The sequence below is a fragment of the Neophocaena asiaeorientalis genome, unplaced genomic scaffold, assembly GCF_003031525.2.
Source record: "Neophocaena asiaeorientalis asiaeorientalis breed wild unplaced genomic scaffold, Neophocaena_asiaeorientalis_V1.1 scaffold333, whole genome shotgun sequence".
In the NCBI taxonomy this organism is placed as follows: domain Eukaryota; kingdom Metazoa; phylum Chordata; class Mammalia; order Artiodactyla; family Phocoenidae; genus Neophocaena; species Neophocaena asiaeorientalis.
In genome coordinates, this window is record NW_020173119.1 from 280,978 (window position 1) to 297,876 (window position 16,899).

Genomic DNA, 16,899 nt, shown 5'->3' on the forward strand with positions numbered 1-16,899 from the left:
GCCTGTTGCAAAGTACAGAGAGGGAGGGGGGCTGCGGCCGGAGCCCACGGGACAGATGCATAGCGTCCGGAGGGAGGCGACGAAGAAAGAGGACAGGGACTCGCGAGATAAAGAGAGAGAATAGTAGAAAGCCTATTGAGAAACAAAACACACACTTTCCATCTCTCACCTTCCAGACTACTGACTCCGAAAGCCCTAATTCTACGGCTGTTTACACCCTCTGGTCCCCCTCCCTCATTTTTTTCAGTTCAGTAGTCTCTGGGGGAAAAGGGACAGAGGCCGAGGCAGGGCCATGGGTCAAGTCATTTACAAAGAGCGCTGGATGAGAGACTACCGCAATATGGGCCCGCATACCCTCAGGCCTTCTCTTGCAACATCGCCCAAGTCTTTGGAATCCCGGCGCCCAAAGACAAAAGAGGCACCTGCAGGGTCTCCCACTCTGGGCTTCACTCACTCTGCTCTGGCAATAACCTTGTCCACATATCTCCTGGGTCGCTCCTGCCTCACCAAAGTAAGCCCAATACACAGCACTCAGAGCTCACCTCATCCCCAATTCCCAACCCCATGTCTCTGAAGTATACTGATGAGCACCTTGTACACAAAGCTGGGTCCACACAACCCAGAGAAACAGCCCAGCCATAATGCCTGAGCAGTCAGATTGCCTGCACCAGGCAGAATGAGAAAACCGAGACTTTGAAATCAGACAGAGTCAGAATCTAATTTGAATCCCACACCTAACTAGCTGTGTGACATTATGCAGGTTACCCAACCTCTCTGAGCTTCAGATTAGTCAGTCGTCTTTAAAATGGGGATTCCACTTCCCCACATGGCATGATTTTGTGAGAATTAAAAATAGGGTGTCCATAAACTGATTAGCAAGAGTATCTTGCAGCTGGAGAGACCCAGAGACGATGCAACATCTACTCCCAGTCTGTGTCCTTTGGAACATAGGCTGATTTAGACACAATATTAAAATTAATGTAAAAGAAAAAAACAGTTGTGGTCCCCGATAGGACCTTACAATGTGAAGAACATACACATTGACCAGAGGGATTTATCCAGTGTAAGTGGCAATAGGATTAAAACTCAGTGCTATGAGAGAGACTATTGGGGTGCTACAAATATCTGGATGGCAGTTACAAGGGGCATGAATATGTCAGAATTCACTGAGCTGCACACTTAAGATTTGTGCACTTTAGGTAAGTTAGATCTCGAGAAAATAATATAAATAAAACCCCAGTGCTAGTCACAAGCTCCTCACACCCTCCAGGCACTCACTCTCCCATTCGGGCCTCTTTTCCAAGCCTAAAAGCTCTTACTCCCTCTTCCCCACTCCAATCCTTACACTTTCTTCCAAGTTCTATTCTTGCCACATCGAAAAAGACCTTTAACACTAGTTCTGCACTTTGCATCATTCCCTCCCTAAGCACTCACACGAGGCCCTTTGTACCATCCAGCTCAAGAGGACTTGTATAGTTCCGAACTGATTTTTCTTTCATTTGTTCATTCATTTACTCATTCATCTACTAGTCCCAGGTATATATTTTGTCCACCTAACCAGACTGGGCTTCTGAATGTAAAGGATCACATCTCTTACTACTCTCCGGTTTCCAGAAGCACCTGGCACAGGGCTGGATCCCCAAGAGGACATTTGCTGAGTGAACATTAAAAGTGAAAAGAGGTCTTATTAGCTGTCATTTATCCATACCAACAAAGGGTAACTTTTACGGAGAACAGAAAACTGCAGAGGGGCCACCCAACTGAACAACGGCCATGACCCCACCTCCCTGCCAGGGCAGTGGCAAGCTTAGAGAAGCAAGATTCTAAGGGACACCATGAGCCTTGTGTTCAGATAAGAGAGGAGCTGCTATGCAGAAAGAAAGAGTCAGTGTGCTCTGTGTTGCCACCATGGGCAGAAATGAGGACATGTGGGTGGAAACCTAGGGGGAGGCCAATTTACCTCAAGATAAGGAAGAACTTTCCTGACACGCCTGAAAGCCCCAACTGTCCTTGGATGGAATGAGCCACCTTGGGAGGAAGGCTTCTCCCCTCCTCTGCAGGCAGGTGTGTGTGGAGGCTGAAGAAACACCTGGAAGGGATGCTGAGGAAGCCGGAGCCCAGAATGGGATGTTGGACCAGAGAACCCTCGAGGCCCCTCCTGACCCCAAGTTTCTATGATTCTTCAAATCTCTGTTCAAATGTGCAGAGTCCTGACTGTTCTTTAGTCTCACTTCCTTCACTCGTTGAATTCATCACTTAAATGAAACCCATTCAAATCTTCTGCATCCTTCTTATTCCCCAACGATGCCCCCGAACTACTCCTTCCTCCTCCGCCACTACCTCCACCTTCCCTCTCCTTCCTGGACCTGATATGCCCCCCACAGTGGGACTAAGGTGCAGGGAACCGAGCCCTCAGAGGCTCAGGTAAGAGTTCTCAGCATCCAAGGGAGCATTCCATGTTGGACTTCCCAACGCAAATTTCTTTGTGCTTCACACAGGTCATGTCCCTGGTAGGGTTGCAGAAAACCTGAAGAGATGCAGGACTTCAAAGAGAGAATCTTGCAGCAGAGAGTAGCAAAAGGCGTCTGCATCCTGAGCCTCTTTCCTGAGTTGAGCACTTAAGGTGGGGGCCATGGAGACAAAGGCTTGGTCCCCGAACCTGCACAACTCAAATCCATTGACTCTCTTTTCTCCTCATAGGAAGTAGGCATTTTTCCATTCCCAAATGGCTCAGACGCCGGGAACTATCCTAAAGAAACAATGAGAGTCAGACCTGGCAGCTAGAGCAGGAGCCCCAAGCTCATGGTCCTTCCCTGGCCCACCGCTTGGCCGTGGCTCCCTAGAGTGTGTATCCACTGTGCTGTTTTTCAGAAGAATATGAGGAACAGTACTCGGAGGCCAGACTTCTGGGGCAGACCTTCCGCTCTGCTGATGAGGCCCCTGAGCCCACTCCCAGCCCAAGGCCCCAGTCTGCCAGGCGTCTGGAGTTTGTACTGATGGTGAGTTGCCTCCTCCCCCACCTGAGAGAGCCAGCATGCAGAGCTCGCTCCGCACCCATTGACGGGGAACCTGGAACTGCTTACATTACCCACTGGAAGCTGCTGCTCATCTCTGCTCGCCAGCAGAGCCATCCTGAGGCCCTGCCGAGATGGGACCTGCACGGCAGGCGTCCGGCCTGGCAGCCTGTCCACACTTTCCTGCCTCCCAGATGAAGCCTCCAACCACCCTGCCTAGACAGCCATTCTGTGGGCACGGCTCGTCTCCAGTCGGGAGCACACCCTTCCCATCACCTTCTTTCCCAACAGCCCACAAAATGGCAGCTGAGCGAGGATGAGACTACCATGCAGGGTGTGAGGGCCCCTGAGGCCTCCCTGAGCCTGCCTACCACAGCCGACAAGCAAGCTGTCTGGAATAGTCCCTTCCCTCTGCCCGTCCTAGAGGAGAAGCGATGGCTTCAGCCTTGTCCCACGCACTCTGACATCGTGCCCATCAATGTCTCCGGTAGAGTTGTTTAGCATCGCCTCTGTTCGCTTCCCTCCATGCCAACTACAGATCATCCTCTCCAAATGCACTGGGTGCTGGGGGAGGGAGCGAGACTTTCTTTGCTACTGGCTCACCCTGCACTGTCAAGGTCATGGCTCTCGCCCGGGAACGGAGGCATGCACTTTCTTCACTCTCTACTGGCCCTGCCACACTAACTGAGACCATTTGATGGCAAAGGAAACTCTCTTAACAGAAAACTCTAAAACCTTATGAATTCATGTGCTCTTTGGAGCATCTGTGGAAACTTAGAGTGTATGAGTTATGTTTGGTTTGGGGAAAGAAGACTTCTTGTGCCAGAAGCCGGGTTTGGAGCACACAGATAGGAGTCGCAGGGGAAGTGTGGGGTTCAGAGTGCTGGTGGTAAACGGGAGGATCAGTACATGTGCTGCCGAAGCGAGCACTAAACGGGAGGATCAGACCCAGAGTACAGACCAAGGGCCTTGTGGCACTTTGAGTCATCACTCAGTCTCCTAGTGAGGTGGGCCTCTTGCACTTGTGTGAGACCAAAGAGGGATCCAGTACTACCTTGAGATGGGGAAAATAATGTACGCAGCTCAGCTGGTTGTGTCTCTGGGGACATGTGGCACCCTGTACCATGCCCATTATTAATTCACTCTCCACACTTCACCGGCTGTAAGTGGAAGAGGAAGAGGGTCAGTCATTTCAGAAGGAGATAGGGCCAACGGCCTGATGAAATCAAGACCTCCTAACCCAAGGGGACCAGAGGCACCCTGTGAGCCAGTGCCAGCCCATGGTGTGCTGGAAGAAGTTGATGAAGATGTTGAGGACAGCTCTGGCCACAGGCGGTGACGCTCCCTGGATATAGGGTAATCCAGCGCCACTGGTGTCATCTCAGGAAATTAGAGACAGGAAATAGAGCCCAGAGCCTAGGGAGATGTACTAAGGGGTGTGAGGGCTGAGAGGAGAAACTCACAAAGTGATGGTGGGTGCTTTGTTTTTGAACTTCTACCTTACTCTCAACGAGGCTGGCCCTGTGTTTTGCCCACAGAGCCACTTTCTGTGGAGGGGGGTACCTATGTGGCCATGGGGCTGAGAGGGGAGGGTTTGGTTAGGCAGCCGCTGAATGAGAGACAGTGCAGGGGAGCAGCAAACCTCACCCCACTGCCCCCGCCCTGCCCCTGCCCTAGCAATTCCATAGGAGCAAAGACTGAGCGGGTGCTTTGAGAAAAATAGATCTCAATCACCACGCAGGGGCAAACTTTGATCAAATGTGATCAGGTGCCTGGAGGGCAGACTATCAGACTGCTTCCTGGATAGTGGGGAGGGATGGCGCAGCTTCTTGGAGACACTGTCTTCATCGGCCTGAATAAAGGCTTTGATCTGAGAAGAGATTGCAATCAAGCAATATCTAGTCTCAACATGTCTCTCCACTCCAGTGGTTCTCACCCCGGGCTGTACATCTGAACAATCAATCACCTGGGGAGTTTGAGAAAATGCTTCTATTTGGGCCCTATTCCCAGAGTATTAAGTGTTCTGAGATGGGGTCTAGTTATTAGAGTTTGAAAAGCTGCCCAGTTTATTTCGATATGTAGCCAGGGTTGAAAACCATGGCTCTCGGCCACCTAAGACTCACAGGTGACATCGGGTGGACCTCTGAAAGCTAGCATGCGTGCTTTGGAGCTGCGGGTGCCCAGGGCCAAGTTGGGAGGGATGGGGAAGAAGGGTCGCCTGCCTGGATGCTATTCATGCTCATCGCTACTGCCATCATCCCTTCTCTCAACCTCAGGCCAGTTTCTGCCATACTGTAAACAGAAACCAGGATGCACCCAAGTGTCTTTATTTTGGCTACAGGGCAGCAGTTTGATAAACATGCAAGTTTGCGACACTCGTTGTTTAACACAGAGACAGCCGTGAACCCCAAGTCCACCCTGAGGCGGAGGCGGACCATTATTGGATTCTCTAACTATTCCCAGCGAGACCAAGGTGACCCCACCATAGCTGATCCCCCAAACCCTTCCCCTTGCTCACTCTCACCGTTTCTGCAACCCAAGTGGTATTGCTGTGACAGGGAACAGGAACGATTGGGGGGGAGGAGGGACTTTGGATGTCCTGAAAAAGCTAATATAGTAATTAAGGATAACCAAGGACCTTTTGTCAAGGGCAGCAACCAAATATGGAGAGCAGGTCTCCCAGGCTAATACATTCGTTATGTATATATTTCCCATTATAAGTGGAATATAACTATGTATCTCGAATTTAGGCAGATAGATGCCTAAGAGGGGGAATCATCACTAAAAGTGCCATCTTGACAAAACCATTACTGCCATTAAATGAAGGCCATCCAAAGAGCACAGACCGGAGAGATATGGATACAAATTCTGGCCTCTCCACTTACTAACTGTGAGGCCTTAGCCAAGCTCCCTAACCTCTCTGAGCCTCAGCTTCTTCATCTGTAAACGGAGGATGATGATTCCAACCCGGTGGAATGTTCCTGAGGGTCAGAGTTATTGTATGTAATTTTCCTACCATGTGCCTGGTACATAGTATGTGTTCAGCAAATGGTGGCTGTTATTATAAATTATCATAAGAGTAGTCGTCATCGTTGCCATCATCATCATCATCATCATATAACATCATCATGATATAATAATTGTTGTGTATATGAGAAAATCTTTGGGGATTTTCAACATCTGAATCGTTTCCTCACATCTGTAGGTTATTCTCACTTTTTCCTATTGCCAAGTTAAAAAGTGACAGGTGTCAAAAGTGCAACCAGACTCTGAACTTTCCAGCTGTGGCATACTCCCAATGCACTGCTGGAGCTGAAGTTCACACTGCTGTCCTTTATCAGTTCGAAAGCCTCTGCTCTCATCTCAGAGGAGGTGAACGCTGAGGTCTGTGGTCGTTTCATGAGCCTGGGGTGAAAGCCTAGAAAAAACCCATGGTAGTCCCACGTGCCACTCCAGCTCTGAAAGGCATATTCAAAGCTGGAAAGTCTTTGGAAGCCATCTGGACAATTCAAGGGCACCCTGTGACTCACTGTGTGGTGATGGGCAAGGACCCAATGTCCCCAGTATCCTCATCTATGGAAGGGAAGAACCAAGGAATTCTGACCAAGCTGTTGGCAAATGCTTCTTGGCAAAACTTTGGTGCTCCCGTCTCTTTAGTGACAGCTGCTGCTGGGGGATCCCTGGCTGCACCACTAACGTTCTGTGTTTACCTCCCCCAGGTCACAGCAACAGCCCCACAGGCAGTGTGGCCTGCTCTACCACCTCAGACATCAAGCCCAGCCATTCAGTTCCAGGAGGTGTTCACGGAAGAGTTGCCATCAGTCAGGAAGCTCAGTTACCAAATCTCACCTCGCCAGTATTGAGAAATCCTTCTAGTGATCCGGAAGAACCTCTCCAGGCACGTGGTGGCACAAAAGTCCCTGGCATGGAGAGCATGGGGATGGTGTACAGCGTCCCCAGTTCTTGCAATGGACCAACAGAATCAACGTTCTCCCCTTCCTGGAAGGGAGATGCTTTTACCTACGTGACTCCAAGCGCCACTGCTCAGAGCAGTCAAGACAATGAAAATGGAAAAAGTCCTTCCTCTGGGAATTCTTGGATCTCTCTGCACACATTGCCACCTCTGGTTCCTAAGGAGGCTGCTACCTTCTTTGTCACTCGTGATACCCCAGCAGGATGCGGTGGGTCTGCTGGCTACTCTGAGCATTCTACTCAACGAAGGCACGTATCAGAACAACCCTCCAAGATTGGCCTCCTGACTGGTGATACCTCAAGGCTGGAGACAGGCCCAGGTGGGGCCAGCAGGTTCCGGGAGCGGTCACTGTCTGTACCCACAGACACAGGCACCACGGATGTGGACTATGACGAGGAGCAGAAGGCCAGTGAAGCCTGTGCCCTGCCTTATGCCAGTACAAGTTCTGAGGGCAGTAACAGTGCCGACAACATTGCCTCCCTTAGCGCCCAACAGGAGGCCCAGCAAAGAAGGCAGAGGTCCAAGAGCATCTCACTCAAGAAGGCCAAGAAGAAGCCTTCCCCACCGACTCGCAGTGTCTCGCTGGTCAAAGATGAACCAGTCCTCTTGCCAGACGGTGGGTCAGCGCTACCCAAGGACCAGAGGCCCAGGAGCCTTTGCCTCTCCTTGGAACACCAAGGACATCACTCATCCCACCCAGATACTCAGGGTCACCCAGCTGTGCCAACCTTCAAAGACCCAGAAGGTACACAATTCGCCCACCACTGGTATCTTACTGACTGGAAGTCTGGTGACACCTACCAATCCTTGTCCAGCTCCAGCACTGCCACTGGCACCACAGTCATTGAGTGCACCCAAGTTCAGGGCAGCTCAGAGTCTCTCGCCTCCCCTTCCACCTCCAGAGCCACAACGCCTTCTCAGCTTTCCATCGAGGTGGAGGCCAGGGAGGTATCCTCCCCAGGAAGGCCCACTGGGCTGATGTCACCCTCCAGTGGATACTCCAGCCAGTCAGAGACACCAACACCCACTGTCTCCATGTCCTTGACCCTGGGCCACTTGCCCCCTCCAAGTGGCAGTGTCCGGGTGCGTCCAGTGGTACCTGAGAGGAAGTCATCACTACCCCCAACATCACCAGTGGAGAAAATGTCCAAGTCACGGCTATCGTTTGACCTACCGTTGACCTCTTCAACCAACCTGGACCTGTCTGGGATGAGTATCTCCATCCGAAGCAAAACCAAGGTGAGCCGGCATCACTCGGATACAAATTTTGGGGCCAAGCTGGCCCAGAAAACTAGCCCCAACCAGCCAATCATGCCCATGGTTACTCAGTCTGACTTACGTTCTGTTCGCCTGAGGTCAGTCAGCAAGTCTGAACCGGAAGATGATATTGAGAGCCCTGACTATGCTGAGGAGTCAGGAGCTGAAGTCTTCACCTTGCCAGAGAGAAAGGCAAAACCTCCCATAGCCGAGAAGCCCCCACTGGCCCGAAGGCCTCCAAGCTTGGTCCACAAGCCACCGTCTGTCCCCGAGGAGTACCCACTAACTTCGCCTACCTTGGCTATGACCCCCAAGACCTCAATTCAACATATGAGGCCACTCCCTCAAGATATATACACGGTGGTGCGGAAACCAAAGTCCTCCAGCTTCCCTGAGGGCAGAACCCTGGGGGAGTCAACAGCACCCTCATCTCTTGTTTTCACACCTTTTTCCAGTTCCTCTGGTGCTTTCTTCTCAGGAACACAGCAACCTCCCCAGGGAAGTACGGAGTATGAGGGCCCCAAGGGGAAAGCCCTACCTGAAAGAATTAGCCTCCAGAGCCAAGAAGAAGCTGAGAAAAAGAAAGGCAAGATTCCACCTCCTGTACCAAAAAAGCCCAGCGTGCTGTACCTGCCTCTCACCTCACCTGCAACTCAAATGGAGGCCTACACGGCTGAACCAAGGCTGCCTCTCAGTCCCATCATCACCCTGGAGGAAGATGCCAAGTGTCTACCAACTAGCGACCACCTGCCATCGGCGGGTACAAGGACAACCTCCACGCCACAGGCTGACAGTGAAAGGGAGGCAAGCCCTCTGGGTTAGTAAAGTGTCTGCTGGCTTTTCCTTTCAATCCCAGGAGAGGTGAGGGTGAGGACAGAGTGCCAGGGGCAGAAGCAAATGCCCCCAGATAATGATCCTGATCCCAGGGCGACCAAATCAGTAGGGTACACCTCTTGAGGGTTTGAGTTACTCTAAATCCGTCTCACTGCCCTTGGGATCGGGACCAACCCAGGGGTGGATCTCCAAGGCCCAGCCTGGGCCAGACTACTCTGAAACCGCCAGTGCTGAGCTAATGAAATCAAACTAGGTCTTAGCACCCTAGGACCTTAGGAGCTTATCTTCCTCCTCAGGCAGGCATCTCCTGCCCTAGGCACTGTCTCTCCACGTCACCGTATGGCACTTTTCACCAGCCACACTGAATTTAGTTTCATGCGCGGGACTCAGTACCCTCCCAGCCTGAGTTTCAAGTGCTATGGCAGGCTGGAAGGCTTCAAGCAGTGGAATATGTTACCAGCAGCAGCTTCTCTTAGTGTTTTCTAGAGGAAAGGGAGCTCATTTTCTTGGATGGTTTGAGCCTTGTTCTTCCTGGAACCTTAAGACCAGGCTAGAAAATGTTTCTCATCCTTTTGGGGGTTTTTCTCGTCTCTCTTTGTTTTAATTGTGGTAAAATACATATAACGTAAAGCTTACCATCTTAACCATTTTTAAGGGTACAATTCAGTAGGTGTTAAGCACATTCACGATGTTGTGCAACTATCACTACCATCCATCTCCACAGCTCTCTTCATCTTGCAAAACTGAAGTCTGTACCCAGTCAACAATAACTCCCCATCACCCTCTCCCCCCAGGCCCTGGCAACCACTCGTCTACTTTCTGTCTCTATGAATTTGACTCCTCTAGGGACCTCATATAAGTGGAATCATACAGTATTTGTCTTTTGGTGACTGGCTTATTTCACTTAGCATAATGTCCTCTAGGTTCATCCATGTTTCTCATCCTTTTTGAAACCCTTAACACCAAACATCAAAATCTTATGGCCTTCCTTAAGCTGATTTGGACTTTCAACGTAAGTTAAATCATTGCAACTAAAACAAGCAAACAAATCAAAGCCACAGGTAATTTTAGAATCTGCTTCCTCAAACTCCACAGGCTCCATCTGAGATTCAGATAGGTCCCACTCCCACCCACCGGTTGAGTCATTGTTTTAGATTGCTCTCAGCTCCTTGAGCTTTAAAAATGATGCATTTAAAACGAGAGATTGCTCAGGCAACCTGTTGTAATGGAAAAGGCACGAGAGAACAGGGACCCAGGCTGATCTTCATCACTCCCCTCCATGTTTTGTTGGCCAAATCACTAACCTTAGGAACATTTTGTTCCCCTGCAAAATGGAGACAGCAAGTCTCTGCCCTGCTGCCCTCCTGGAGCTGCTTTGAACATCACATGAAATACATATGAGAATGTGCTTTGTCCTAACAATTGTGGTCAAAGTCATTCCTTCTGGTTCTTATGCCTAGGGAGCTCGATGGAACCAAGAACCGAAGAAAAAAGTGTAATCAGTGATAAAACAGCCGAATGGATTGCGGAAGATGATGATGATGTGTTTGTGGCTTCACGAACAACTGAAGATTTATTTACTGTGATCCACAGGTCTGGACCAATTTCCTAAATTCCTATTATAATTGCCTTTCCTTCTTATACCAGAAGAAAAACTGCTACCTCTAAGCAGAATGCTTAGAATGGAAACTGGAGACTAAGTTCAGATACCCACGTAGTGAACCCAGTCCAGGGCCTCACCACCTCCAATTCATTGACATCTTTGGGTGAAATGGAAGAGAGGCAGGCGGGGAAGGGAGGACCAGGTGCAGAGTGAGAGGCCCCTCGTCTCCTAGCAACCCCAGGGCCTATTGTGGCTCCATCTGCTTTCTCACAGCTCTGCCTAGAGTCAGAGACATTTAACCCTTCACAGAATTCCTTGTACCAAAAAATCTCATCAAAGAAGTGAAGTGGGGCACCAGGCCGAGCATCAAAGCAGGAGCTTAGGCAAAGGGGGACCAGACGGGGACCCCGTTATTGGACAGAAGCACAAAGCACGGGCTCCATGATGAGGAAATGGGAAACAGCCCAGTTATTGGAGTTGGAGCACCAGTTCAGAACAGGATCAGCTCATGGGCTGTCTTGATTCAGAGTCATTGAGCTACTAGCTTTGACTCCTTAAATTCTTCCTTGGTACCAGAACCTGGGCAGGACTGAGCCTGCAGGCATAGGCCAAGTGACTCTAGCTGTGGGCATTGAAAGGAATGTAGGGACAGGGGGCCAGACAAGGGACTCTGAGGACTTAGTGGAGAGAAAGAAAGCTGGTAAGTATGACTGCTCACAAGGCTGTTGCATAGAAGTTCCCAGATTGTGTCACTGGCATTCGTGAAGTTATATGAAGCATTAGGAAATGTCTGCCGCACAAATTCACTCAAAGTAAACTTTCTCTCATTTAGGTCCAAAAGAAAGCTGCTTGGCTGGAAGGAGCCTGGTGAGGCCTTTGCTGGTGGCAGCAGACCAACCTCCCACTCACCAATAAGGAACACGGCTGAGTCTCCTATCAGTGAGTTGGCTGCCTCTGCAGGGTCAAGCGGCAGTGCCAGCCTAGATGCTGGCAGAAATGATGATTTCAAGGCCTTGCTACAGAAGAAGGGAAGCAAGGCAACTCCAAGGTCCCGCCCCTCAGCAGCAGAACTGCTGAAGACCACTAACCCACTGGCTCGGCGAATTATTGCACAATTTTCAAAAGACTACGAAACCCCTGATAACCCCAGTACCTAAGCCCTGGGTTCAGCAAGCAAGGTTGAGTTACTAAGCTTGAGTAGAAAAGGGGGAAGAGAAAAAAGGTTTTAAAAAGGAACCATGGAAATAACAAAAGAGCCTGCATTTCTTTTACATTAACTCACACTCTGGACAACAGGAGAGAGGCCACATCCAGAACTAAAATCATCAGGCACTTTAATCATCTTCAGACATTTTATGTTCTCATACTTACAATCTTGCCATTACTAACTACCGATTTTCTCCTTATTTCCCCCACGTGGTATGCACTCAGAAGAAATTCTCAGATGCAAGGGCACATATGCCATCTTTTAAATCAATGACCAGGCTGCTCCATCCCTGGCTCCTATCACTGAGGGGCACAGTGAGAGAGCAGATTGGGGGCTGCCAAACCCAGGGGACACAGGGTGCCATTGCTGATTATTCACTTTCCCAGCAAGGCCCTGATGGCCCTGCATGGAGAAACAGAAGGACCCTGATGCCTCTTCAGCCACAGTATAATTCTCCGTCACAAGAGGTTTGCAGGTGTGCACTTGTTTCGGCATGAGGTTGATTGGATGGCTTTTGTCGTGCAAAATATGAATGTGACTCTGTCCTGAACTTCACACCTTTTTCAGTTTGATTGTCTACACGGAGATCAGGGTGATGAGTTTTAGTAAACATATAGACCCCCCCTCCCCACCCCCCTTTGCTAGAAAAGGTCAGAACTGGGTTGCTTTGGATGAACCAAGCTTGGCCAACAAACAAGGCAGCCGTTTGTTCACTCAGATCTATCCAAGGTAACTCACATGTGCGCCTTGAGATCCTTCAAATGTCTGCCAACAACGGTAGCTAGTGTCTGTGCCCAGCTCATGCTGCATTCGAAGAACTCTCGCTTCATTTGCTTATAGTATTCATTACAGGAAGTCTTTAGCTGAAGGAGCAGCATCCTCAAAGTCCCAAGAAGGAGAGAAAGTAAGTGTAACTTGCCCACCACCATTCACTTCAGATTGTGGTTTGTGGTTGGTTTGGTCTTGTTTAAAGGAAATCTTCCTCTGTTTCCAAACCGAGAACGTATAGACTAAAAGGATAGATCCAAAATCTGAAAGGCAGCCTTGCAAGTTGCTATGGCCCATAACCCAAAAACAGGGCTACTTTTTGCCATTTACTTTCTGCTGTTTGACCAATTTTCAATTAACCTTCTGGGGGAGAATGTAAGGACTGGGGTAAATGGGATACTGGATGCTGACAGAGTCCCAGGACAGTCATTGTGACCCCTTCTCCCCACCCCCTGCCAAAGCTTATAGACACTAACTTTCCTTGTCAGTTCAATTTTCTAAGCAAAGCAAGAGCCGTGATTCATTTGATTTTCATATGTCTGGTTTCTGGGAGGTTGGGGGGAAAAAATAGCACTGAACAAAGAAAACTGGCTGACTAATAATGGAGGATTAATTGTCCACCATTCCCAAGAGGGAAAAAGGAAAGTCAAATGAAATTGTAGCCTGCTTCACAAAGAGAGTCCCCTGACCTCTTCCTCCTTCACCCCCCCACCCAACAGATTCATTGGTCAGCCTCTTGGAGGATGTGGAAACTGCTCCCAGAGACAAGCAGATCTTGATTTTGGCAGGTCTCAATAAGAAGCAAGCTCTTTAGCCCAACTGCCCACACAGCGGAAGAGCAGCTGGAAAACCACACTGAGTGCTGAGGGGACTTGGGCCTCTCACATAGAACCCCTAGGCCTGGGCCCTTGGTTGGTACAGTTCTGAATTCTAGACTTCTGAGTACAGGCCAGGCCCAGCACCTCCCCCTGATTTAGACAGAAGCCACCTCAAATAATAGACAGTTCTTGAAAGCCCAGTTGCTTTTGAAAGTGAACCAACTATTTAGTTCAAGGGTCCTGACCAAATTTCAGAGGCTTTGCCTGAAATAAAATAAGATTCATTCCTGGCCTTAATTTATATATGAATGCCACACACTTGTCTGCCCCGGATTCAGAATCCCAAAGCATGGAAACATTTTCCTCTGTGGGGAAATGAAGGAGTGTTTGTGCTTTTGCCTAACAAAAGTGAAAGGCTGCCGGGGCCCTCTACTCCAGAACCATTATGAGCTCTAAAGCAGAGTATGAGACTCACACAGTATAGGACTTGTTACTTCCGCCAACTTTTCTGGAAGCTTGTTTGGTACTTCTAGTGGGTTTTGCCTCTCCCCTCACCTTGCCACCTCTGGTGGTTTTCCAGAAAGATTCTAAAGCTGAATATCCAGACACCTTGATGTCTTTCAATTACCTTGAGTCTTGTTTTCCCCTGCAATACTCCGTATGCCTGGAATTTTTTAGAAGGTCTTCTACATCTTCACTATGGCCCTCCAATGCCCAGTGGTGTTGCCATTAGCATAAGAGGATTCAGGGCAGAGATGATGTGGGCAGAGGTAACACTGAGGACTGGTAATATTCATTTAATATTTTGCAACAGGTGGACCTAGTCCCAAACAACCAACCAAATTGTAGAATTTCTACCAATCTCTGATTAACATAATACCAGACAACTCTCCTAGTCCTCACACTCAACATCTCGCCTCCCCTTGGGTATCATAGCACCAACTCTGTCTTCCACGCAGGCACAAGCCACAGTGTCTGCTGCCTCGTGCACCTACTCTGCCAAGGCTGGAGAAGAGAGGCTGAAAGCCCCTTCCAGGAGGCCTTTCAGAGAAGCGACTGTTGCCGCTATTACTAGTGTGAAGAGTGATAACAATTTTTGAAGGTGGAATACAAAAGGGATACAGGTGAAATGAAGTTGGCCCCAGGAAGTCAGGTTCCAATTCAAGTTGTTTCTGTCCCTTTGTTTCCTCTGATTCTAACCAATAGCAGCAGGTGGCTCTACTGGACTGACTTCTGCCTAGGCAGAAGTAGATGCAGTCATCCCCAGGGGAGGAGGTTAATCGGTAGCTAAGAGCACTTTGCCCTTGGTGGGTGTTCATTATGTATTTGTGGTTCCAACATTGAGGGTAGGGAGCAAGTCGTTCTCAGCACAACAGGAAGCTTCGCTGCTGTCTCCTGTCCTTTGCCTGTCTCAGTCTCTCACCTGGGCCTCCCACATGGCCCCAACTTGCCCCTCAGTCCCTATTTCTTTGAACTGCATCCCTAGCCGACAGCTCACCCTTTAAGGACGCAAGACCGCAGGCAGCAAAATAGCTTGCATTAGCTTACTGACCACAGATTGACCAGTTGATCTGGAATCATTACTTTGAATGTGCAGAGACAGAGGAGAGTCTGCAAGGCTCTCATAACAAGCACGTCACCGGACACCCATTTTAACTCTCCGACAACGTGGGTCAGATTGTGATCCCGCTGGACCCATCAGTCTGAGCAGATATGTCCACGCCACCTGCTCTCTTCCTCATCAACAAACTACTTATTAAAAAAACAAGTTCACAGTCAGTGCTCTGTTCCTCCAGAGAACCTTCCGTTATCATCAAGTCTGTAACACAATGGCCAGGCTTCACTTTAATATGATTTGCCAGGGCCAGGACTAGAGTGGGGTGAGTGAGGTGCCTGGGGTGCAAAATTTAAGGAGGCACCCACTCTCAGGGCCATGTTAGTGCCTTACCCTCGTCCCGGCCTTGCGATTTGCACTCTATAAAGTAATATTGGTTTATCTTCTTTCTATGGACATGTATGGTTCTTCCGATTTTGGGGGGTAACTCCCCATCTGTTGTTGCACCAAATGTTTTATTGCCATCTATTTTTCCACTGCTCTAAACCTTTGTATGCCTACACATCAAAGACTCTTCAATATTATCAGAAAACATGGCCGATTTCTAAGTAACCTACTCCAAGTGGCAAGTTAGCGCCCATTTCAATAGGGATGCTGACAGGGACAGCCCTTCAGCAAAATAGTGAATGAGTTGGAGGTCTGTCATTGGGATCCTCCGTCTCCTCTGTCTGCTCCATTCCCCCCGACCTTGCTTCTTAGCACCAACTCTGAGTGCGTCCTCGTTTGTCCTCCTTCTTGCTAAGGAAAGCATGCTCTCAGGAAAGGGATAAATTCCTTTACTTTGAGATTATAAGGCTTAATGATACCTCTTTGGAGGGTCACTTGCATTTTAACAGGGAAAAAGCCTTAAGCCAAAGGAATGACGTTCTACTTGTAGAATTTTAGGCATCAATCAGTTGCAGAAGTGTATTTTTCACCATGGAAAGGTCAAATTCCCTGATGACTAACTCCCGAATATAGAAAAAACCTTAATCTCCTGGAACTAAGTAAATTGCTGATGGTCGATTAAATTCTCCTGATTCTCAGTGCTGTTCAGTATGGTTACTACCAAGGGACTCTCAGAAATGGCTACTAAAGCCACTGAGAAGGCCCAGATAATTATTATACCTTAACATTTTTACACAAATGGAATTAATACTACTTATTATTTGAGTAAAGAACACAAGGATTTAAAGAGTTTGTGAAAATGTGTCCTGTCTATGAAAGGTGAAACTGTCTAATCAGTGTCAGATCAATGTCAGCTGTCTGGTATCTCTGGTACCAGATTATTGAACTTCCTCGAGGCGCAAATTTACTGCATGCAGCCTTGGCTGCCCCCCAACGCTTATCTGTGTTTCGTGCTACTACTTCCCCTTGGTGTGAGAATGAGACCAGATCTATTCCAGAGCACCCAGTCCCTCCAAAGCCTTTGCGTGTATTTCAGCTGTACTTGACTAAACTATTTGGGATTTAAACGGATGACTGGGAAAGAGGTACAAAAGAGCTACATTTGTCAAAGGGCAGAAAAAATGATGAGGATTTTAACAAGGATATGAAATAAACAAATTTTTGAATACTCTGAAATATTTGTAGAGGAATACAGTAGGAAATGGTTATAGGCACACATTTAAGGCACTTTTAATAAGTTTAACAAAACAAGAAATTTGCATAAGTAATGGGTTATGTGAAATAGGTATCTACTTTTGCTCAGTAAAGCCCAAAACCTAGGCCAGTGGTTCTCAAAGCGTGGTCCCAGGACCAGCAGCAGCATCCCTATAGTGTGTGTGTGTGTGTGTGTGTGTGTGTGTGTGTGTGTGTGTGTGTGTGTGTG

At 48.8% G+C, this 16,899-nt stretch overlaps 1 protein-coding gene across 6 annotated transcripts in view; it reads left to right on the forward strand.

Moving 5' to 3' along the window:
- The window catches only part of NHSL2 (NHS like 2), a 56,552-nt gene that overhangs the window by 35,173 nt on the left and 4,480 nt on the right, over positions 1–16,899 (forward strand). The window contains exons 2-7 of one of the 6 annotated variants that reach the window (XM_024744069.1): positions 2,872–2,999; positions 3,306–3,501; positions 5,356–5,487; positions 6,734–9,061; positions 10,539–10,671; positions 11,514–11,620. In XM_024744069.1, the coding sequence (XP_024599837.1) occupies positions 2,872–2,999; positions 3,306–3,501; positions 5,356–5,487; positions 6,734–9,061; positions 10,539–10,671; positions 11,514–11,620 (3,024 nt within the window). Of the gene's footprint in view, positions 1–6; positions 3,502–5,355; positions 5,488–6,733; positions 9,067–10,538; positions 10,672–11,513; positions 16,894–16,899 lie in introns of those variants that run through there. The other 5 variants (XM_024744068.1, XM_024744070.1, XM_024744074.1 and 2 more) reach the window with 5 other exon arrangements.